The following is a 24,645-nucleotide window of genomic DNA, read 5'->3' as shown; positions in this document are numbered from 1 at the left end:
ATTGAAACCTATGGGACTTTACAGGAATGCAGTGTTTTCAGTTTTGTTTTTCATGTTCCCTGGTTATTCTTGAAAGAATCTGGAACAGCCGACTTTGCAAAATCTCACTCACCCCATCACACCTGGTATCCACAGGGGAGCAACAGCCAAGACTGAGTGAGCTTGGGAAACAGGGCAAAGTCACTCTTACCCCAGAAGCTATATTAAAAATAATAATATGTTCTCTTAAAGCACTTTCATATGCATGATATTTATCTAGTGGAACATCTTCTGAGCTCCTACGAATATAGGCAAACTTAGTGGATTAAATAAGTACACTCTAATCTTTGGGGAAAGACTGCAAATGCATTAGTCAGCTTTCAGTGGCCCATGCCAGATGAAGCTATCCTGATACATTTTGGCCAACGTATGCTTCCAGGCTCTCAACTTTCTAGCTTGCGTTCTAGAAAGATGGATTTTAGGCATTCTGCTCATATCAGCCAGAATGGGTTTTTGTTTGTTAATTTTTACAATCAAAGATTATATTTAAATAGAGCTGCCTTCCTATCTCCACCTGAGCAAGGGGGGCCGGCTGCTGGCCATCCCACTGCCTCTCAGGTGAGCTAAGGTTGGATAGGTAACTATCAAGTTCAATGGCTGTCACTAGCCAGCCTGTGTTTCCAGGGTCTGTTACCTCCGTGTCTCTGTACACATCAGCGTGGAACCTGCCCTCTTTTCCTCCCCTGGGAAGTTTGCCTGTCTGTAGATAAATAAATCATATAAACAACCAAGCAGAAGAATGAACTGCCCTCTTAGAGACGTGGAGAAAGCTGTCGGCATATCTGACTACCCCCTTAAGAGAGTGCTCTCTTGCATCTCTGGAAATACTATAACATAAAAAGTGGTTCAATACTGGCATCCTGTGGCCAGAGGTATTCATCAGAGCTCTAGAAATCTCACATCCTTGGGCTAAGAGACTAGGAGCACCCCCTGGCTGTCTGTACCAACTAGCGTTACACCGGTTTCTGAATGGTGTCTAGATACAACTTCTAGGAACAGCCCCTGCGAGGGGCATTTTGCTAGACTGTCACTGTCACATTTTCCCAGGGTGGATCCATTCATACATACTGAGATTTAAAAAAAAAATCAAACAGCATAACATAAAAACTAAACAATTTACCAAGCAAACATGATATTAAACTCCTGAACAAACTGCTGGAAGCAAGGCTCTCCTGCCTCCACGCTCACGTGGAGTTTCCTCTCTAACAGAAAGTACATCTTTGGGGGAAGGGCCCAGTACTGCTTGCTGTAGGAGGCTTTTGCTTCATCTCTGTGTGTTTTGTTTTGGCCAAAGGCTACAAAAATACTTCCTACTGCAGCAATAAATACTATGAATTTTCTTTATTTTACTACAAGAATGCTGCCTAAGAGGAAAATCAAACAGAATTACAGAGGACTGTTGTTTTCCCTAGTCCCTTTCACAGCGTCTATAAAGATAAAGAGTTGTGATGATCACAGTATAAAGCAGAGTGGCTGGGGCCCTGGTAAGATGGCAGAGCGTCCCCGAGAACCAAACCACCGTCGTGGGTCTCGGCCACCACAGTTCGTTTCACAAAAGACTAACACTAAATTCAGCCGCCTTGAATATGTTCAAAACATCATTAGAGGCAGAAAAATAGCAAAACCTCCAAAATTACAAGAGCACAGAAGGGCAACAAAAAAAGATCGTGTATGAAAATTCCTGATCTGAACTGACTGAGCGGCTTCAAGCGCGCCTGTGGTAGTGAGACGAGAGACCAGCTAGAACTGGCTGCACAGGGAAGGACAGAAAACCTTCTGGAGGGGATAAAATAATTTTTCACTCCAGGCTCCTCCCAAAGGCTGTTGGCTCTTTCTTCTAGGCCTTGGGCAAGACATAAAGCCCTAGTCTCAGGGATGACTCCCCAACTCAGTCCTAAATGGTAGCAAGAAGCCAAGCGACATTAATCCCAATTTTTTTTTAATTTGGTTTTTTATGACAGGGTTTTTCTGTAGCTTTGGATCCTGACCTGGAACTAGCTCTTGTGGACCAGGCTGGCCTTGAACTCAGAGATCCACCTGCCTCTGCCTCCAGAGTGCTGGGATTAAAAGTGTGCACCACTACTGTCCAGCTAATCCTAAATATTTTAACAAAAGTTCTCCTCCCTTCAGAAGACCTATAGTCAGTGTCTCCAACATAGAAAACCCTAACTAAATATGGGTTTGCTTGGAAGAATTAGCTGATGGAGGACTGCATTTATAAGGCATTTGTTATGCCTAGTCCCTCATTCTGTGCAGTTCTCTGCATTCTGGTTACAGCTTCGCCTCATCAGATACTCCCTGGTCGCTAAAAGCAATAGCCATCACCATCAGAGTGACGTGAATCCTCTGGGGCCATAATTCAGCATCTATGTAGTAGGGACAATGGCTTCTACTCCTTCAAATGGTTGTCAGAACTGAAAGCGGTCTCACGTGTGCAAGCATATAGAAAACATAAAAGAAATCCAAGTTCTCATCCTCCTCATGGCTTGTGCTGTCACCAGAGCCTTCTGCAGCGCCCTTTCCTAACAAGGTGGTGCTGTAGCCTTGCTGCTTAAGACATTTGCAGGCTTCCACCTCACTCACCAAGAAATCTCACGTCATTGGTCGATTTAATGCTATGATAGTCACTTGACTTTGTTCCACCCAGGAGAACAAGCATTATGTCACTAAGGGATTCCAACGAGCAGTGAGGCCATTTGCAGCACCGGAAAGACTCTGCCTAAAGAAGCTATTCTCTAAAATGCCAGTGGCTACAACCACCCAAATGAAATGCCCAACTGGATGCAACGGGGCTGCACTCTAAATGCCCTTTGCTGCCTCTCTCCTCACAACTGCAATTAAAATGCAGTAATTTAATGACAATGGTACCACACGTTGTTTTAAAGTTTAAGAGATGCATACTGGATGTGTGTACCTTTATGGGTTCTCTATAGCAATTTATTGCCAGGTCCAAGGGGCTTAAAAGTCTTACCTGATAATTGTCTGAACCACTTGGGTTTCTTATCCCACACAATGAAGAGATAATATGCAGGGACTCCAGTCAGTGTGATGAGGAAGCCGATCCCGGTGCTAAATGGGTCCGAGTAAAGGGAGAGAATGACCATGAAGAGGCAGGTGAAGGAGAACAAGGCCGGGATGAACAGAGGCACCTGGAACATGGCCAAAAGAAAACAGCATCACTCAAGTTCAAGAGACCAGGGGCAGAGGGTACCAGTCATGTGACCAGGCCATGGGCCTCCACCCATGTGAGCAGCAAAATCTCTCCAAGCAGCACAGAGCCTGTATTAGGTGCAGTTTCTTAACTTTACCTCGTTTTTAGGATATCTGAACCAAGTCTAGGGCTAGTAGATGATCTCTTAGGGCTAGTCAATGATCTCTTCAAATTCTTTCACTTGCAAAGGATCATTAGGATTTATGTTTTTCATCTGAAAAGATTGCCTACTTGGTAATCGTGATTAGAACCCACTCTCACAGGGAGTCAAGAGCACCAGTGGCTTTGCTATGTGTTAACACCTGTCAGTGAACATTGATTTCCTGCTGAGAGTCACACTCCGACCCCACGGGAATAAAGCAGGCCGACTCCTAGTCAACAGCTAATAAAGATGCTGCAGGCATGCGGCCGCGAATACTATCAGAAACAAACCCTGATGACATGAGTGCAACGTTATCAGTGCTTTTGTCTTAAGAGCAAATAAATCGGGACATGGCATTGACCCGTGGACAGCTGAGGCTGAGGAGACGACAAGCCGGCTCTCCAGCCCTCCCAAAGGGAAATGCTGGGCACGGTAAATGGCCCTCCCGCCTGGTGGCAAGCTCTTCCTATTTCATGTTTCTTTAGAGCAGTCGTTCTCAACCTTCTGAATGCTGCGGCCCTTAAGACATTTCCTCAGGCTGTGGTGACCCCCCCCCCAACATAAGATTATATATAATTTTGCTAGCGCTAAGAATCAAAATGTAAATATCTGTGTTTTCCAATGGTTTTAGGAGACTCATGTGAAAGGGTCATTCAACCTCCTAGTATCCCAGGTTGAGAGCCATTGCTTTAGCATGTTAATGTTATAATATAATATATAATATAACATAAAGATTATGATGTTAACAAGTTAAAACTCTTCCTAACCCTTAAAGCTGTTCCTCTTTCCAAGTTATAATTAATGAAGTACTCTTTCTTTCCTAGCCCAGCTGTGTCAACAAATGGGCATGAAGACAAATGAGGGAATTCCACCCTCTGAAACGCACCAAGTCATGCATGAAAACCCAACACAAAAAGTATCTTTTAACACTATCTGTTCTCAACAGGTAAAATCTGCGATGAATTCACTATATCTTACTTAAAATATATATTTATATATATAATATATATTTATATGCTTTCCCTAAGTAAAACATATTAGAAAGCGCTCCCTGCCAGAGTTACATCTTTTACACTTCAGGACGCTGTCCTCCCAACCTCCCCATCATCAAGTTATGACAAAAGAGGCCTAGGTATTAGGAGAGAGATTTATGCAAACCCATCAAGCTTGTCCAGGCTACCTTGAAAGGACGATGCATATCTGGGCGTTTGTATCGAAGATAAATCAACCCGGCAACTACCAGTCCCATAAAAAGCCACCTGGCAAAACTGAGGAAGTTCAGAAGACTGTAGAGGTCTCCGGAGAAGAGCATGATCATCGTCAGAGGATGCTGCGGTGGGGGAGAGGAGACAAGGTTAACGCAGCGAACTGAGAGGGGGCAGGCAATACCAAACAACAACACTGTCTCATTTCACATGTGGCTTTCCAATGGCTTATTTTATAACAAGAGACCATCATCCTGACCGAAGCCTACATTCCACACACTTCTTTTCCATATTCTAAGCCTCAGTTGGGGGATGCGGTCATCACCCCGGGTTCAGCTGGAATTTTATGCGAATTTGCTGTTTTGTTAATTTGTCCATTCCTTTTCTTCACTGGAGAGGAGACAATGTGTTTTCTGTGGCTGTTCTGTGCTGTGTGCACGTGTGTCCATCTACATGTGTATAAATGCAGGGGTGTTTATAAATGCATGTGGAGGCCAGGGGACAAACTTAGCTGCTGTTCTCAGTCTGTCAATTCTTCAGGTCACTTCTACCTTGTCTCTCATTGGCCTAGAACTGGCCAGGTAGGCTAGGCCGACAGGCCAGTGAGTTCCAGGGATCTCCCTATCTCTGCCTCCCCAGCACTGGGATTATGAACCCAAGCATCGATGCCAGCACTTTATAAATATGGTTCTGAGGGACTAAACTTTCCAGTCCTTATGCTTTCAAGACTAGCAGTGTACCAGGGTCACCCTGCCCTAGACAATGTGTTCCAAAAAAAAAAAAAAAAAGCATCCAATCACTCAAAATCAATGGGGCTTCAATTATTAGTAAGTGCCAATCATAAATATTAAACGCGGCTCCACTAGAAACCTCAAAGGCTGCTCTGAGGTGATTTCTGAGATGCTCCTGGAGCCCACACACAGGAAGTCACCAGGAGGAGGTGAACCTTTTGGCTCCTGACTGTAAAACATGGACCTCTTCTTGCTCCAGGTCCGCTCTCCTCGTGTGCTAACTGCACGTGCCCCTCAAGAAGAGGAGAGAATGGAGCCTCAGAACAGCAAGCAGCAGGTCAGGCCTCTGCCGCGGAGAAAGCCAAGGACGATGTGACTGATGGCAGAGGCTCCAAATGAAAGCCCTCTTCATGGAATAATAATACTTCCTGTTCCCACAAGGGATGTTAGCTTCTAGAATCCTCACAGAGTGTGTGCGTACTTTAAAAAGAAATTTCAAGGATGCATTCGGAAACAAATTAAATGCACGGAGAAGAAAAAATGTCCAGTGCTTCCTAGGGCACTCTCAAAAGCACATTTCAGTTGAGGGGAAAATGGTACTCAAATAAAAAAGGCTAGAACATGGCCAAGGCGTATTTGAGGGCTCCTACACCTTTTACAGTCTTTCGTACCCCACTTTTCACAAAGAGTGTCCCTGGCATAGAGAACTCCACAGCTTCAGTTTACATGTGGGCTTTTCCTTTCTTCTCCGTAAGGTTGGCTCTCGCAGGTCTTAGTTACAACTGGAGAAACATTTCACTGCTTAGTGCTATATCTACGCTTTGGATGGGGTTGGGGGGTTTCATTATGATGGGGGCCAGGAGGAGAGACAACGGGTAATGTTTGCACAGCCTGCTTTCAGCTGAACTCGGAGTCAGTAGTCGAAACTCTGTCCTTGTGGTTTTTCCTTTTCTCTCCTTTGAGGTTCTCTGCCAAGCAAAGAAACCGCAGCCCTTACTTCCCATTATACCTTACAAATGTTCTCAAAGGTGAAACAGAAACGGGGCGGGACATACCCAGGGCGTTCCATACACACCAGAAACACAGAGTCAAAAGAAGTCTGTTCTGACTCCGCCTTTTGCTAAACCTTTTGTGAGGGTATATATATATAATCTACATATACTTGTTAATGTGCGTTACCAAAACAATAACAGCTGGCAGAGGAGTGTGCTTGTGGACATGAATCATGGAAAGGATTTCCGGAAGGTGCCCTTCTCGAGACGCAACGTAAAACAACCTGGTGGGAGAAAAACGTGGGTGGAGTTCACTATAGAATCAATCATTCGAATGGGAAAAATCCTGAAATCCCCAAAGCAACATGTGTGCATCTTTCTCACACTCAGCATGTTACCGTTTCTTAGATGGTCATTTTAGCTGTGCCTTGCAGACAAAGGGCAGACTTCATCATAAGTCTCATGTCAAGACTTATGATATCTGGGACATATCTTATTATGCTTTGAGGAAAAGCAAAAGCAACGTCTCACTGAGTGGAGCTTTACCTACACACGAAGAGCTTGTAGCAAAGTCAACTCTATATTGCTAGTGTCAATCCAGTCTAGCACACAAACATTAAACACATGTACATACATGTAGCATTCATATGACTTAAATTGTAACATAAGGAAATGAGATTTCCCGTGCCATCAAACAAAGCAAAAGGGTTACAGATGGTGGGGTGGTTATTTCTGCTTTCTACTTTACTCTTTTTCGTGGCACCTTCAGGAAAACAAAAGACTTTATCGCCAGAAATAAAAGCTGTTATTAGGCCCTGTAGACAGACTCTAAAAAATGCGGCATGGCCGGCTCAGAGCGGGCTATGTGTAGACACGCAGCGCCCTCTACTGGAGAGAATCAAACATGCTGCACTAGAATCTACTACAAACTTGCATAACGCTTTAAAAACAACAGGGTCGGAGGCACTATTGATTTTCTGTTTAAAAGTTATCCTTATCACATCCAATCTCTAAAACAGAAATGTGTTTCTGAAAATACATGAACCCGCTCACCTGGAGACAGCGAACACGCCACCGTTCATGGAGCCGAAGCAGGAGAGGGCAACAAAGATCGGGACTGCTAATGAGAAATTTCCCAGCAGCCGCTCAGAGAAGGTCTGGGGAAAGAGAGAATGAAGCAAATTAATGCTTTCCCAGAAAGTGGAATAAAATGAAGCAATTTAGGCCAAACTTGCTCTTTGGCTTTCTGTTAGCCTGGTGCTATGTGAATGTTTTATAACCCTTCTTTTTGGTTAGGGTCAAACGGACTCCTCAGACAATCATCGGAAGCGGGTACCATGGCATTGCTTGTCTCAGACCTGTGAGCAAAGGTCTCAACAGTCACCTTCTCTCTCTCTTCAAAGCGATGATCCATTTACTGAATCTTTATCAACCATGATGTATATCATCTCTGCCTCTGATCAGAAAAAGAGGCTCAACTCAGAAATTCTGCTTTTAGAGACAGAAATGGTTCGGTACACTACCTGCTCTTTAGCCCAGAAAGCCACCTTTGTATGATGGGGTACAGACACGCATTCACAAGAGTTACAGCTAGACAATAGGACAAGACAACAGACAAGATGATCATTTAAGTCCTACTACCAACGGGCCAGTCTACAGGGCTCCTTCCCCCAGTACAGTCATACCAGCTGAACCAGTTCATGGAGTTAACCCTCCCCCACCCTAGGAAGCTGCCATTTTCTTCCAGGGTTTCCTGTAAAAAGCTAGAACACAACCCCAGTCCTGACAAGTGGCAGGGAATAGAGAAGGTAGACGAAGTTCTGAGATTTCCTCCATGAGCAGCCCTGCACATTTCTGTGAAAGATAAACTTATTTTTAATGTAGGATTGTTTTTTTCATTGTACTTGATGCAGCTGGGGCGAAGCAATCAACAGATCCCATTTTGGTCTCCAAAATTTAGTGTTACCCTTTACATAGAAAGGTGAGGCAACTGACCAGACACCTGGAAACTTTATACACGTCACTGCCTGATAGCATGCCCAGCAGTGGACAAAGCCCTTTACATACAGTGAACTCATACGCTGGTTCAGTCAAACCGAGATGTTTATCCTGTGTGTGGCATTGATAGGAAGCAATACTGTTTTAAAAGGAATTGGCATTCATGGACGGGACGGTCACTTGACGTTTTTGAGTTTTTCACCCTTCCTGTTTTTGAATTAATGCATGGATTCTTTCTTATAAGCTAAAACATTTGAGCAAAAAAAATAAAAGTCTGTGTTGCATAGAAACAGTCATATAGCATGGTCTTTGGAAACAAGTGTGATCCCAGTGTCAATTAAACTTAGGGAAATGCTTTAGATTTGTATGCTTGTATTTCTTAGGGAGTTACAATGCACACTGGCATCTTCAAGTATTACAACAACATCTCTTTAACATTTAATTGCCTAGTTGTTCTCAAATTTATGAATACCCCAACACTACTGTTCCAAGGTTATGCTGGAAATAAATAGACTTGGTCCTCCTCAATGTTCTGGAATGATCCTTCGGAGAAAGGATTCAAGTCAACATTTGTTAAGTTTATAACCAGAAACCAGCAGAGTGGGTTGTACTTTTGCAAATCAAAACCTACATTTATTTACATTCAGTAGCTGTCCACCTGTCCTTAGAGCCATGCTGGGAAAGTAATTTCTCCTTCTAAGAAAGCCTTGGAGGCGTTTTCAGCAGCTATATGTGGAAATGTTTTCTAGGAGATTAATAAAAACAAAGCGAATCTATGGAAGAACTTAGCTGTATCATATTAGTAAGGTGTGCTAAAAATTTTCAAACTATTAGCATTCAGGATGGGAAAAGATTACTGTCTTCCAAAACCCGTTCTCCTGGAGGGAATCACTATAAAGGTCCATCAGCTCGTTAGCTTAAAGCCAAACTGGCATGATTTTAATGTGGACTTACCACCGCCACAGCATTGGATAGCAGCAACTCCTCGGCACTGATGGTCGTAAAATAGGCCACGTTTGTTAGCACATAGCCGACTGTGATGATGGCCATGGAAATGCAGATTGCCAGGGGGATGTTTCTGGAATACACAAAGACATCACTTATGAGTCATTATGTGTTCTCTGCTACCAAAGAATGGAGAAGACTAATTCCAGTAAAGGATGTCACAGTTTGGCCATGACTGAAGGCTCTGTTGGCACATGGAAGGACATTTTATCAGAACAAAGTTATCGTTGCAGTTTAATGAGATTCATGGAGGCGGGTATTTTGTATAACTCGTCTATTATTTCATTCCCAAATACAAAGGTCAGTCTCTTTCCTTATTTCATGAATGTTATTGCCATGCTTCTACTAACCTCACAGTCACTCGACAGGCTTGTTAAAGCGCAGGCCACTGAGCCCCTCCCTGTGTTTCTGATTCAATGGGATCAGCATCCCTCCTATTTTCCTAAGCGCCCCTGATGCTGCTCACTGGTGACCACATACCTTTCTGCTATTAATCCACTGTACTGGCAGCTTTTTAAGGGGAGTCCTCCAAAGCATCTTTCCTATTCAGTGTTTTCCCCTTGGGCAGCTTGTGGTGCAAACCAGCAAAGACTTTGCAAGCAGGGGAGTGGGCTGCATCTATCTTCGCAAAACGAAGGCAATAAGAATCTTGTATGGAAGAGAAGTGTTCACAATAACGACTCTGCATGGCCCTGCTGTGAGTTCAAAGGACTCTCAAGATCAGGAGCATCTAATAAAGCAGCCGTGCAGATAATCCCACGAAATTAGAGGAGACACGCTGTGAAGTATGGACGACCGGACAGCGCTGACACTGTGTGGCCTCAAGAAGTACCCGGCACAAATGCAATATTATGTCTTCATTTAATGCGGTGGGAAAGCCAGGAAGCCACTGACCCTCATAATTTGATTCCATGTTACCGATACACATTACTTGCTTAACATAATCGCCTCTTCAGACCCTTTCCAGTTCAAGCAACTTTAAACCTTCAACTTCCTGCACAAAAGCTGGTCATTTTTTTTTTCTCTCTAGCATTCGGCTATCAGCCCTCATACAGGCTTCCCCCTGCTGGGTGCCATTAATGAAGACCTCAACGTAATTTCTTCCCGGATGAAAATGCAGTTCAGAGCCAGGAGGGGAAAGGCATAGCCAGCCTCACTGACCAAGCTAGATGTGTTTAACACCCTGAGTCCCGGCTCATTATGCTGAACAGCAATATTCCTTGTTGAGCACAGGCAACACGAGCTAGTCAGCAGCTGCCCTTCATTATGCTGCTTGCAGCCTGACACTCGCCCTGATCCCCAAAGCCTTCAGCCTTGACCTCTAAATCCTGGCATCCAAACATGAAAGGAGCAGATGTTCTCCCTTCCCCGATGTGAAAAGGGTCCCATGGAATTTCCCCTGAGCACCATGGCAGACCTTGCTAGCTGTAATTGATAGACGCTAAATTTAAGGCAAAAGGAAAATAAAACAAAAATCACCAGGCCAATGAAAGACAAGGGAGTGAAGCAATTAAGACGAATTCTGTTTCTCTGAAAGACTAGGTGGCACTGCAAAGGGATAACAGGAAGAGATGAGGTGTAGATCCCCCTTCTCATGGGTTCTTTCAACTGGAATATAGCTTCTGACCTGGAAACTACATGCTTTGGGTAAAGGAAGATGGAGATACAGAGAAGGGGAGAAACAGACCCTCCATGCCTTCCAAACACATGATTGATTAAGGTAGTATATCAAGGTTCTAGCCATAAAAATTGAGGTGGCATTGCTCAATGAATTGGGGTGACTAACTTGCAGAAGAGAGGGAACTTGGTTACACCATATAATGCTGAAAACTACAGAAAAAAACACATCTGACGCTTGGGACTATGGTCCTCCCAGGCAAGAACTGAGTTCTCTAGCCTTGTACCTGGAAACCAGAACCTGCTTGGTCCCTTCTTGGTATGTCTTTCAGTAAGGCTTTCCATACCCATCTTATCAGAGGACAGGCTTAGCTAACCCAGGCTTCTAGGTTAGCATCCCTTCTTTCTCAGTTTCCTACTAAAGAACCTAGCAACAGCAGTTCTGGCCATTGGGCTGATATCAGTCCCAGCATCTATGAAGCTTCTGTGTATCTGCCTCATTTTATCTTGGAATTTCCTGAATGCTGGAAACATCAGTACTTTTTTTTTTATTTATAAAGAAATGGAATTTTTGAACTTTAAAAAAACTATCCAAGGACACCCAGCTGGTGAATAGAATTCAGGATTTGGCTGTGAGCATGGCCTAATTTGAAATCAGGGCATTTTTAACCCTGAGAGTGTACTCTCTCACACAAGTGTGGCTCCCTCAACTCTATTGCTGTTCATGGAAATGAAACTGTAGAATATTGAGTTGGGGAAGTCTCGTCAAGATTACATTTCTCACAAGTTCCAGTTAAAGGAGGAGGAGCATTCAGAGCTTCTTGTCATGTTTCTGTAGAGCACAGACTGTAGTGTTGGGAGTGTTCTCAGACATCTTACCATTTTATGGAACAGATTATTATTATTATATTATTATTATTATTTAAAAGAAAAGATGTTCACTTGATGAATCTCCCCAGACATGTTTGTATACAAAAGAAAGAAGAGTCAACATGTTTGTCAAATAAGTTATAATGTTGTTCTCAAATGTGCTGTGGAGCCAAATATGCTAGGTAGCTATTGGGAGGGGCAACCAACCCTAAAGTAAGGGTCCAAAGAGTGAGAGGGTAGGCTGTGGTATACAATAATCCACAATTCGCTCCGATTGGATCTAATGAAACCATTGGAATTAGAGACACTGTGGCTACAGAGCCACTAGCATTACTGAGCATCCTTAGGTTCCATTCCACTTGGAAGGAAGGGAAGGAAGTGGGGCAGATTTTGTGGTTGTTTTGCCATAAACAGCATCAGTTCACAATGGTGACGAGCTGGCCTGATCAGGGCTGAGCGCCATGTGGTTAAGTCCTGGTTACAAGGATCAAAGCCTATGAACTGATAAAAGCCAGATCGATCTTTCAGATGATTTAGATGCAAAGGACAGATAATCACAGTTAGGGGCCCAAGAGGAAGGCCAGTGGCACGGGAAATGAAAAAAAATAGAGGAAGGAGCAGAGAGGCCATGGGTATTTCAAAGCCTCTGAATTGCTGAGAGGTGGACGCCCATCCCAAATGGCAACAGAATCATTAGCTTCGTGATGAATGCAAATGGCACACACCTGTAAACCCTCCTCTTTCTCGGGTGTTTGAGCATGTTTGTGATGATAAACAAAACCCAAAGTTAGTGAGAAGAGCTCCTTCATCCCCAAGAGCCTTCCATGATTGCATGTGCTTTTTCTGATTAACGGGCAATGAGTGTGTGTATGATAATTGTATTAGCTGAAAACTGTCTTCAAAACTGTCATAGGTAGTCCTCCTACTTCTTCATTTAAATTGGCATCTCTAGCCATCCTGGCACACTTTGAAACTATTAAACTGGAAATTGCCTGTTCAGGAGTTCCTTTTCCATTTCTTTTTGTTATGGGTGATGGCTTCTTTTCAGAAAGTGATGGATGGATATTTGTCTTTGAAGAATCTGCATGGGCCCCACAAAGATACTTGATACTGAAGTAGATGCACTACATTTCAGACCATTGTGGAACAATACAGAAGATAAATACATGAAACACACAATCATATGTTTACGTAGTAGGTAGCTCCCATATTCTTTTAAGCAGAAAAGCCAAGGCTGGCAGAGGTTTGTGATATGGATCAAGGTCCCAGAAGCAGCGAGTGGAGAGCTGGAACTCAAACCTAGGCCCCCCCCCCCCCGTCCCCCAGTGCTTCCGAGTCCCAGAATGTCTGTTGCAATGGCATCTTGACTGTATAGTGCTGACTTTTATCTCAAGTTCAAGATCCACAATTGTTTCTCTACACATCTTGTGCCATGCATGTGTGACTATGAACCCAACAGTCACTGAAAGTGGAGAGTCTGTTAAACATGTTATTATAAAGTACCAGAGATACGGTTTCTAGAATTCCATTTGGGCCACAAGGAGCTACTGCTGTAAACTCAGCTGGATGCCGTGATCCTTCAAGGACACATCAAAGTGGAAGGGAGTCGTGTTTCTCAGGTGGCCAGAGTAATGCCTTAATTATTTGAATTTAGGATAGTCCAAGCTTGTTTCATAACCTGAACAAAATCTCCCAAGACTGTTGCAACCTAAGTCTGTTAATCTCCCCAGTCACCATGAGGACCTAGAGCTCACTGACCCCTGTGTTATCTCCTCGGTCACCATGATAACCTAGAACTCACCCCATAGGTGCTCTTATGTTTGTGATAAGGGCCAGGACACAGTGGCAGACATTTAAGTTATAAAAAAAAGAAAGAAAGAAAGAAATAAAGAAAGATGAAACATACACAAAAAAACCCTACTCTCATATGCTCTGGAACCTTCTAAGTGGTTCTTGTTCCAACTTTCTACTTAGATGCATTAATATTTTAATGCATGTATTTGACATTCAGAGAAAGTAAGGATCATGACAAAAAAAGTCATGATCAAGAAGAGCAAAAGAAGGACAAACTTCTTAAGGTAAAAAGCAAAAAAGGGGAGGTGAATGAATGAATGAATAAATAAATAAATGAAAACTAGCATTTTTCAAGGATTTTTAAAAGTCTGCTGGGAAACAAAGGATTTGCGCTTTGTACTTAAAATGCAGCCATGCTTCATTGCAACATAAAGTATTTATAATTATATTAAGTACCTTCTAATCCTAACCATTTATTTTAGAGACATACTTGTTTCAGATTTCTTCTATAGTGACCCTGCAGGGACTTTGAAAGATTTATATAATTTTTTTCCTACAGATTTGACCAAGAAATAATTCAGACATCATTACCTCTCTCTTTGGATTTACCGGCTTGCTTTTTGTAGAGTTATATTTCTTTTGTTATCACTGCTATTGACTTTTTAAATTCTTAAAACTTCAGTTGTGCATGACAGACAAGATACTAATAAGCTTATTTCAAGGATAAGCTTCCCCCACATGTTTCATGCATGTGATTTTATGTCCACATATACTACTCATGTTTCCTTAGTTTTGTTCAAAGGAGCCCCGGGACGTTGGACTGTCCCATGTGGTCTTCAGGAGCCCCTGGACGTTGGACTGTCCCATGCGGTCTTCAGGAGCCCCTGGACCTTGGACTGTCCCATGTGGCCATGTATGCACTCACACTTAACAAAAGGCCAATTATAACTGTTACTGACAGTTTTTCATGGTTGAGTTCATATGCATTTTCTTCTGTTTTTTTTTTCAGGGATTTTTGCCTCATTGTCATCTAGGGTAGTGTTGCTATGCTTCTAGCTATCCATTAAGAGTGGGAATGAGATATTAAAATGTATAAAAGAACACATTGGAAGAGATGCAGAAACCAACGAAGGAGAAGGTGTAGTTTGACATGGAAAAAAATCATATTATGAGGAAGGAAATACCAGATGAACCTGTTTAAGGTTCCCAAAGGATTTGTGTTCACGCCTAATGACTGTTCTGGAGCACAGTGCAACAACCCGACACAACAAGCGCATTGTAACCTGAGTGCACACAACGATGCTACTGAGCTCAGTCCTATCTGCCCACCCCGACTCCCCATGGAACTCAGCAAGACTATGGGTAGTTGTGTTGACACATTCCAAATCTGGTAGCATTGTTTCATTTACATCCCACCATTCTCTGTATCCGTGGATGAAGAGGTCCAGAAACAGAAAGAGAAGACAGACAGACCTGAAAGGAGATGTGAGAAATTAGTAGAGACAGGGTGAGATCAGAGGCCACAAGAGGCTCGGGGGAGAACACATAGATGGGAAAGCATAAAGGAGAGCATGGAAAAACAACAGAGAAAAGGTGCAAGAAAGGATCAAGTTTCCCCCCAAACTTCACAGGACAAATGAAGAGAAACACAAACTTATAACTCAGAAACACGGGGCAATACGCAATCACAAACATAAACATAAGCATTTTATCCTGCAAACACTTTGGTGTTTTTTTTTTTGTCCTACTCCCAGAATAAATTCATGACTAAATAAAATCATGCAGCAAAATGTAGCATGGGCATAAATTTTCATTTGCTTCCACTTTATACAAACTCAAAAACTTTGCATTGTGTGCATCCCATTTTTTCTCATTTTCTGAAGATTTAGTGTGTGTCCCCTGGATGCATTATAGTTATCTATATTTATCATGAACAAACACAAGCATATTTTAGGTGAGTTCTAGTTTATAAAGACAAAACTGGCTTTAGATTAAATGCTGGCAATTAAATCATAGAATGAAATATCTTAATAGTAATAAATTAAGTCCCACAGTGGTGGTTAGTTTTGTTATGACATGCAGATAATATTTCTCTTAAAATTTCATTATTTTCCTCATGCACTGACCCAAAGTACACTGAGGTCTCATCGAACCACTTTTTACAGTGGTGTTTCTGAAGTTCAGATTTATGAACAAGTCACATAACTACACATGAGTTTGTGTTCCTCTTTCAAAACTACGTTCTTCCTGAGAATGAGCCACCCAGAAGACAGCCCAGGCTTCCTCATCTGTAGGAGGGAATGTGACTCATTCTTACAAACAGGATTTGGGTAGATGAGTGAGTTAGAAGCTAAGATGGCTACCACCCCTGCCCTAGCAGGGGATCTGGTTTCTATGTTAGTCAGTGCCCTCCAGAGAAACAGTATCTGAAGAGATGAGCATCGTGTATGAGATATCAGTGTATGATGACCTGACCCTGCTGCCTGAGACAGTGGCAAGGACACACTACATGGCAGGAGTCTGTAACAGGATAAAACCTTTCCTCTCACGTCATGGCCAAAAAGCAAAACTGAGGCAAAAGAAGGAAACAAGTTCACAAAATCTCCTTCAAAGGTAAACCTTCATTGACCCAAAGACCTCCCAGGAGCCTATGTGTAGCAGGTTTTTTTCCAGATAAAGAGTTTGTCTTGAAGTGAACCTCCAGTAAGACTCTAAAAAGAGATGAAAATTCCATCCTTCAGGAAAGATCACTAAAACTCACAAAGAAAACAACTCGAAGCTTCAGGAAGTCCCTCCTTCTCCAAATGTATTCAATAAAGCCTGCTAGGAGACAAGAGACCAGCTGAGCTGCCCGAAAGAGATTCTCGCCAACTGTTGGCTGCCTGCAAATTCTGCAGTGTGCTCCAGGTTCCCAGCTTTTGTGAAAACCCTGAATTAGAGTGGGCTTTTGGTGACACAGATGTCTTGAGTCATTTTTGCTCCTGTAAGTAACCGCTCACCCATATTCTTATAAGCAACCTCAGGAAGTTTATTGGCTCATCAAGTTGCACTCTGGCGCTATCCGTACTTTAGTCTCTTGTCAGCTCCCTACATCTGTTCACTTCTACCCAGGAATAGTGTCACACAATAAGGCCACACCTCTTAATGATTATATCACCTCCTAATATATACCACATTTGGACTAATTCTTTACTTCCTGGCCCTCGGTGGGAGGCATTTATCCTGAAAACTGAAGCAAAACTCTTTCCTGAAGAAGCCAGACCATAGGAGGAACTCTGAATTGCAGAAGTAAAATAGACCAAAGCCTACCAGGGAACCAGATATACCCAAAATGGTATAATATTTAAGAAGTAGCCTTTTGGTGGTTGAAAGCTATAGGCATTCTGTGGATTGACTGTTAGTTCAAGAAGAATTAACCTAATAACTAAAGAATAAAGGCCTTTCTTTGTATGAATCGACTTCTTTATAGTTATAGATTTTAATTAGGGTTGATAAGACTGAAAACATGACTTCATTAAGTAGTATTATATACTATATTATTTAACTTGCAAAAGATGAGCAATTGATATAAGATTCTTAAAGGCTTCAATGACAATGTCAAATCAAAATAGGTATTTGTCTAAAGCAACTAGAATAGAAAGAATGAATCATTATTCAAACTTCCCCAGAAACAGTAGACGCCTCTTATTATTTGCTATTTTGAAGCAATGCAATAATCTTGAACTCCTGAAAATTCCTACCAGTCTAACAAAGAGAAAAACACAATTACCCACTTTTCCCCCAAGGATGAACATTAAATAAACTCCAATGATGAAAGCACGGTGGTGTGCACTGAGTCTACCCACCGTGGATGCTAAATGCATACTGACGTCAAAGATCCTTCAAGCTGTAAAGGTACACTTAGTAGGAACTGCCAATAGTCTACACACATAGGCTGATTTCTCATTAGACAATGAGAAATGGCGCAGAGAGGCACGTAGCCACTCAAAATTTTGACGAACAAATTATTGCCAAAGTTGCCTCCAATATCTGATGTCAGATCATTTGAATGACATCTTTTTAAATTTCATATCTGGTAGTCAAGTAGACAACTGGTTTTCAAACTGGATCCCTAGGAATCGAATAGAAGGAAGACAGTGGGCAAAATGATAGGGTACTCTTGAGTCACTTCAACCAGTTAAACCAGATTTTGTTGCTTTTACGTAGCCAAATCCTCTTTAAAGGAAAGATGCAATACAGAATTCTAAGGCAATTTTACAATGATGGCTCTAAAACGTTCTTTTATGCCTTAGTTAACATTTGGGGTTCAACTGTGGCTTTCTTAAGTACACCTTAAAAATAAAAACTACTTTAAAAAAGTGCCCATATATGAATAACTACATAATTTGTATATGACTGACCCTGTAAAGTTGAAAATAATTTTAATACTATAATAACTGAGGAAAATAGTAAATAAAGTAAATCTTAGCAAAAGAAAGTATAAAGTAGATTAAGAAACCAATAGTTATGGTCTGACTTCAGTCAAAGTGACAAACCCCACGTTGCAGGGCACATGACAAAGCAGTTTAGGAAAAGGTAGGAAAGAAAAAAAAAGAGAGAGTTGATGGGCTAAGCACCCCGCCAGTCTGGAGAGATAATATGTCATTGTCGAGAAAGTGAGGATAGAGACGCCTGGCTAGAACAGTTGACAGCTGCCTGAAAAGGTCACAGAGACCCACAGAAAGGCAGCGCCTGGTCAAGCCCTCCCTTTCCTCTTCTCAAGCTGTCGAGCTATCAAGATTCATGTTCCCACAGGAAGTAGAATGCTATGATCTCTTGCCTTTCAGCAAAAAGCAAAACCTTTTGAAAACTACACTTTCGTGCATTCCTCTTATATTTACTTATATTTATCTTTTCCTAGACCACAGTTTCACAGGCAAACCTCTCTCTGAAGGGAAAATATTATCAAGGCAAGCACACTGTCTGCTGACTCAGTGACACGTGATCCACGGGAAACGAAGGGGGTGCACAAAAGTATTGATCCCTCATGTCCTTTCCCTTCCATAATTCCCTTTGCCTTCTTTCTCCCAACTCAGAATTAAAACTTTCCATATATACAATCTCAGTGTAAAGAGTTTGTGGGAGGTTTAAATGTCACTCTCTGACTGACATTTATTCTAACTTGACTTCATGGAACCATTAGAAAGAAAGTCTCTACATTCCAGTCTGAGAGCTGGGCCTCACCCACATGTCCATCACTAGGAGAAATACAGGATTGATAGGTCACTCTCTAGAATGTTCGTTTCTCCACAATTCTTGAAAAAAGCATCCCAGAAAATTCCCTGAAGCAGTGAGGTTCTTGTTCGTAGGCCAGAGCACCAGAGAAGTTTTGCCTGTTTCTTCTGTCTCTCAGAAGACAGAACAGGCACCGACTTTACAATCTCCTCTGTCCTCTAAAGATATGTTGCTGTCATCTGCAGGAACACAGCACATCAGAGCACCTTCCATCATTACTATCTAAACGTGCCAGCCTGACTAAAAGAAGAACGATCATCACAGAAGATAATTTAGTGAATAAGTGAGTTATCCACCCTCGTGATTCCACACAGACTGTCTGTGATCAAATCAGACCTCCATGGACCGCACCACCATAAACACTCATAGGTGGGGGGGAGGGCTTCATAAGTCATTGCATTTTATTACTTTGGCATTGTCAGAACTTAATTGTGTCCATCATTATCATCCGAATTTCAAGAGAATATGCACAGAGATACTATAAAGACAGCTGCCAATTGTGTCTAGCAAGTTAACCAAGCTCATGGATATGACCAACACTTGCCAAATATCTTCTATTTGCTAATTATTATAAGTAGAGTGATTAAAATATAAAATGTACAGATATTCTCTCCTAGTGGAACCTAAACTTCAAAGAGAACCAGGGGACTATCTTTTAGGAGACTGCTCATTCCAGTTGGTCTTAGATCAAAGTGTCCCCCCTTAGAGAACCTTTTCCTCATTTTCTAAATTAGCCTCAGAACAGTGTTTCTAAGACTTTCTTTATGTGTTAACATGCAACAAATTCGGCAAAGTAAATTAGTGTTCCCTAAGTATTCTAAAGCACCCCGAGGATTTCCTCCAAGTCTCTAATGAAAACAACTCTGAAGAGCATTTTTAGGGTTGTTTGACCCTTTCAAGTAAAACTGATTTTTTTTGCTCCTATGTCTGTGTGTTTGGGAGTGTGTGTGGGTGTGTATATGTGTGTGTATGTGTGTAGATGTGTGTAGAGACCAGAGGACAACCTTGGGTATAGTTTCACAGGTATATTCTGCCTTTGTTTGATATGGAGTCTCTCACAGCCTGGAACTTCTCCGAGTAGCCTGCCAACGAACTGCCTGAGGTCTACTTGCCTCTCACCATCTACAAGAGCAGTTACTATCCTGTTTTGTTTCATTTGGGGGTTTGGGGATTTTTTTATGTTTGTTTAGTTGGTTGGTTGGATGGGTTGTTTTTGTTTGTTTGTTTGTTTGATTGGTTGGTTGGTTGGTTGGTTGGATGGATGTCTTGTTTTATTTGTTTGTTTGGATAACCTGACTGATACAAACTAGAGTTATATGTGAAGGTGAACCTCAATTAAGAAACCATCTCTATTAAATTGCTTTTAGATAGACAAGCTTATGTACTGTGTAACAATCTTTGCACCCTGTAAATATGTATTGCTCTCATTATTATTAAAAAAAATGATTTGCCAATGGCTAGGCAGGATTGGGGGACAGAGTGCATGCTGGGAAGAAAAAGGGTGGAGTCAGAGGAATGGTCATCTGGCAGCTAGATGAAAAGAACGCAGGACATGCAGGGGAGGTAAAAGTCACGAGCTTTGGGGCATCACATAGATTAATAGAAATGAGTTAATTTAAGTTGTAAGAGCTGAGTAATTTAAGTGATAAGCCTGAGCTATCAGCCAAGTCATTTATAATTAATAAGTCTCTGAATGGTTATTTGGGCAGCAACTGATAGAACAGAGCTTATCACTGTCACGACAAAAAACTCCACCTACCCCTGTGGGGCATTTTATTGACTGCTGAATGATGTGGGAGAGCCTAGACAGTTGTGGTTGGTTCTACCACTTGTCATGTAGTTTGGGGCTGTATAAGAAAGCAAGCTGAGCAAGCCATAAGGAACAAGCCAATAGGCGGCATTCCCATGGCCTCTGCTTCCATTCTTGAATTCCTGCCCTGACTTTCCTCAGTGATGGAGTGTGACCTAGGAGCTGTAAGATGAAATAAGCCCTTTCCTCTCCACGTTGCTTTTGGTCATATGTCCATCACAGCAATAGAAACCTAACAAGGACAGTCATTATGACCAACTCACACACCATGGGTTCTAGGAATGAAATTAAGTTCTCACATTTGGAAATCAAGTGCTTAAGGACTGAGCCATTTCTTCAACCCAACATATAACTTACCTTTGTGGCACCTCTAGTCACACATGGAAAGAGCTTTTGGATTCTTTGGTTTCTGGTAATTTAAAAAAAAATATTCTATGTATATAGGTGCCCCCCCCCCAATATATATCTGTGCACCATGTGTCTGCAGTGCCTAAGGAGGCCAGAAGAGGGTTTTGGATCACCTGGGAACAGGAGTCACTAATAATGGTTTTGAGTCTCCGATGTAGGGAATAGAAATTTAACACAGGTTCTCTCTAAGAGTGACCAGTGCTCTTAACCGTTTAAGTAATCTCTCCAGTTCTGGTCTCTGTTAAATTTTAAACTTTGTATGTACTTTCTTTCTAGCACATTTCATATAAGAAAAAAAATCTTATTAAAACAGGAAGAGATCATTAGAGGCTAAAACTTAGATTTTTTTTAAATCAATTAAAGTAAAAACTAAGTTTTATGGCTGGAAGAAGACATAAAAGAGAGCAAATTTAGGTTACTTCAAACTACACCATTCCTTTCATAACTGTGTGAGAAGTCAGTGAAGCTACCAAAAGAAGATTCCAGAAAAGTATATGGAAGCACTGAGGGAGCTTTACTAGAGAAGGAAACATTCGTTCTACCAAAGTGTTGTGTGCATCCCAAATTAAAAAATCTCTCAGAACACCTGATTTATGGACATGATAATGCTACACCTAGCCAAAATCATTTTTAATAAAAAGGAGGAATCTCCTGGATTCATGCATCAGTCACACACAAACAGTTCTCATTAATACACAGACTGACCGGAAACCCAGGCTGGACCAGAAGAAGCACAAGGCTATGTCACATCACTGCAAGGCTTCCCATGAAACCAGTGCGTGACTGGATACACATCACAACTCTGCTTGTGTGTGTTTAATCTTGTGCTGATGTGTAATTTAAATATAACAAGTACCCCGGAACCATCATGGGAAACAGGCTGGTGATGAAATAAGCCAATATTACCATAACTACTTTGTAAGAAAAGTAGTAAACATGTAAGAAAGCCAGAAAAATATGATTTCCATATTTTTTGATAGATACATTCCTTCAAAAGAGAAGAAAGATGCCAAGAAGAAAAGTATGTGTTATTCCTTTTTAATGTAGAGTGGAATCTATGTAATTGTTTAGGAAATATGCTTATTACTTTTCCAACATATGATCAAAGATTTGTTCTCATGATTATAAACCCAAAGAGTTGAGATGTATTTATACATACATAACAAACTTAACTAATATTTAATCCTCAATGGGCAAAAAAAAATGTTGGCAATTTCAAATATCATAAGCAATATTTCTCCATGATACCATTGGTACTTCTGTTAATATTTTGGCATGTTGTCTTGTAAAAAGTATCCTGAAAATAGAAAACATTATTTTAAAAGTGTATAATAGTGTTTTCAGGGGGTTAAGAAGGCCAGAAAAAATATTAATGCCATCTACAGCTGCCTTCATTCATTAATTTTCTTTTAACCAGAGACAGCAAAAAGAAGCAAACCTAATAACTAAGCATGCCACATGGAGAAAGAAATGTATGGATAGAATATCTGCCACACGAATTATACAGTGGGGGCATTATTATAAGAGATAATGCCTTCAAGATAACTTGAAAAGGCCATGGACTTTAAATTTCAAAGCACTCTTCATATTATTTCCATATATAGGAAAAGCTGAAGAGAAATTCCTCCATGCACACAGAAGTTGTACCCAATAAGAGCTTGTTTAGAGTAATAGAGTAATAATTGAAGCAGCTTTTTCCTCCAGAGTAGAAAGAGATTTAGAAATTTTTTAATAAGAAAATTATATAGTAATTGGCTGCTATATCAATAGAATGATAAATGAAGTGGAATAAATTACCTGAAAATATCTTAGTATAGAACATAAAATTTAATGTATATTATCATATCTTGACAATTGCCATAATTTATGAGCTTCATAAACTTAGGGGTATTATCACTTTATGTGTGTGTGTATACTCTATATTTTCACCAAAAATAAAATGTGTGTGAAAGAGAGATTTAAATGTTCTATACAAAAAAAAAAAAGACGATGACCACAAAAGCAATACACATAAATGAAAATGCTTATTAAATGCAGAAGTTCGGCAAGCTGGCCTCTCAAACAAACAAACAAAACAAGAGTGACCTGGGGGGGGGGGGTGGAAACGACAAAATGACTGCACCACGAGACTGTGTGCCCAGGCCCTAGAACCTCAGAGGAAGAACAGTGGAACCAACAACAGAAGGTAGTGATGCCCAGGGCTGGTAACAGGGGAGCAATAATTCTTCTTCAAAAGGCAACACAAACAGTGACCTTTCAATGCTCAGTGCACACTAAAAAGTAGACACAACCTGGTATTCAATCCTAAGGGAATAATTAGACATACAGACATACAGGTAGTCTATAACCTAGCATCATGGCATCAAGGAAAAATTGAAATGTTTTCAACATCCAACAAGATAGAAACTAGAGATGTACTGTCCAGCATTAAAATGGTGTTCACTGAGAATGAAGAATACTGAAACCCAAATGGAATAGTGTGAGGTGAAGGGGAAGATCTGTAGCCACATCAGGAGAAGAAGCTGACTGTGAGACACAGCAGGGCTATGAGGTAAGGCTGGGAATGGGGCATTGATGAGGTAGACAATAAATAAGCAAAACATAAATAGCAGAATGCCCAAGATGTAAAGAGAAATACATATGTATCTTTAGCCCAAGCCAAACAATCCAGTACATATGAACACACACACGAACACACGAACACACACACACACACACACACACACAGGGATAGGGAAGCTAAGGACCAAAATTATTCAAGTGAGTACTACTTTGATTCATGAACTCCTAGTGGCTATACATTTCTCTTTCATGATTTGTTGGAATTTTCTAATTTGGCCATCTGTTACTTTAAAGAGAAAGAGTGCATATCACCATATTGGAAATCCAATGAAAATCATTTCCATTGCTATTGAAAATGTTACTTTCACTCTTCTAGTCGAGTATAAAATATATGGAAAATTGTTCATCTTCTGACTAAATGGATTATTAGATGCCAAATGCTATTTTTTGAGTTCCAGCTACTTTAAAATGAGATAAATAATATGTGCTTATTAGGAGAATTCAGAAACAAGATGATAGGGGGATTTGGGTATTTAAGAGTCTCTGCTCAGAAGGGCAGAGTGGGCAGGAAATGTTTAGAGTCCTGGAAATTCCACCCATCTGTCTCTATAGAAATGGCAGTAATAAGAGCTTCATTTGACACCATGTTTAGAGAAGAGGGAGTCTAGCTACTCTGCTGAGTCATAGATTTGTGTCATAAACCTGAGGGTTAGAAAGCACCTAGACACCCTGAGTGGAGCTGGCTCCATGTGGACCCGCAGCTCAGCTTGTGGTTTAGTACAACAGAGGAAAGCCCCAGTGACTCAGAACATCCCTGAGTTCAGGGCATACGTGCTTTCTCCCGACACTGTCGCTTGGTCATCTTCCCAATGACAGGGTACTGTATCAGGAGGATCAAGTAAATAAACACTTGCGTACACTCCGGACAGGTTTAACCTTGCCTGCCTAAAGCCCTACACAGCTATAAAACACCATCTCAGATCTCTG

General features: G+C 41.4%; 1 protein-coding gene across 1 annotated transcript in view; it reads right to left on the bottom strand.

The window, feature by feature from the left end:
• The window catches only part of Slc7a11 (solute carrier family 7 member 11), a 67,304-nt gene that overhangs the window by 3,064 nt on the left and 39,595 nt on the right, over positions 1-24,645 (bottom strand). Inside the window, exons 7-11 of the mRNA XM_041659352.1 lie at positions 9,273-9,396; positions 7,374-7,477; positions 6,508-6,604; positions 4,573-4,722; positions 3,011-3,188 (exon numbers count right to left, since the gene is read on the bottom strand). Of these exons, the coding sequence (XP_041515286.1) occupies positions 3,011-3,188; positions 4,573-4,722; positions 6,508-6,604; positions 7,374-7,477; positions 9,273-9,396 (653 nt within the window). The remainder of the gene's footprint in view (positions 1-3,010; positions 3,189-4,572; positions 4,723-6,507; positions 6,605-7,373; positions 7,478-9,272; positions 9,397-24,645) is intronic.

The sequence above is a fragment of the Microtus oregoni genome, unplaced genomic scaffold (genome assembly GCF_018167655.1).
Source record: "Microtus oregoni isolate MIOR12 unplaced genomic scaffold, Mior012 000010F_ref0000083, whole genome shotgun sequence".
NCBI classification, from domain to species: Eukaryota; Metazoa; Chordata; class Mammalia; order Rodentia; family Cricetidae; genus Microtus; species Microtus oregoni.
This window is presented reverse-complemented; position numbering and strand designations above follow the sequence as displayed.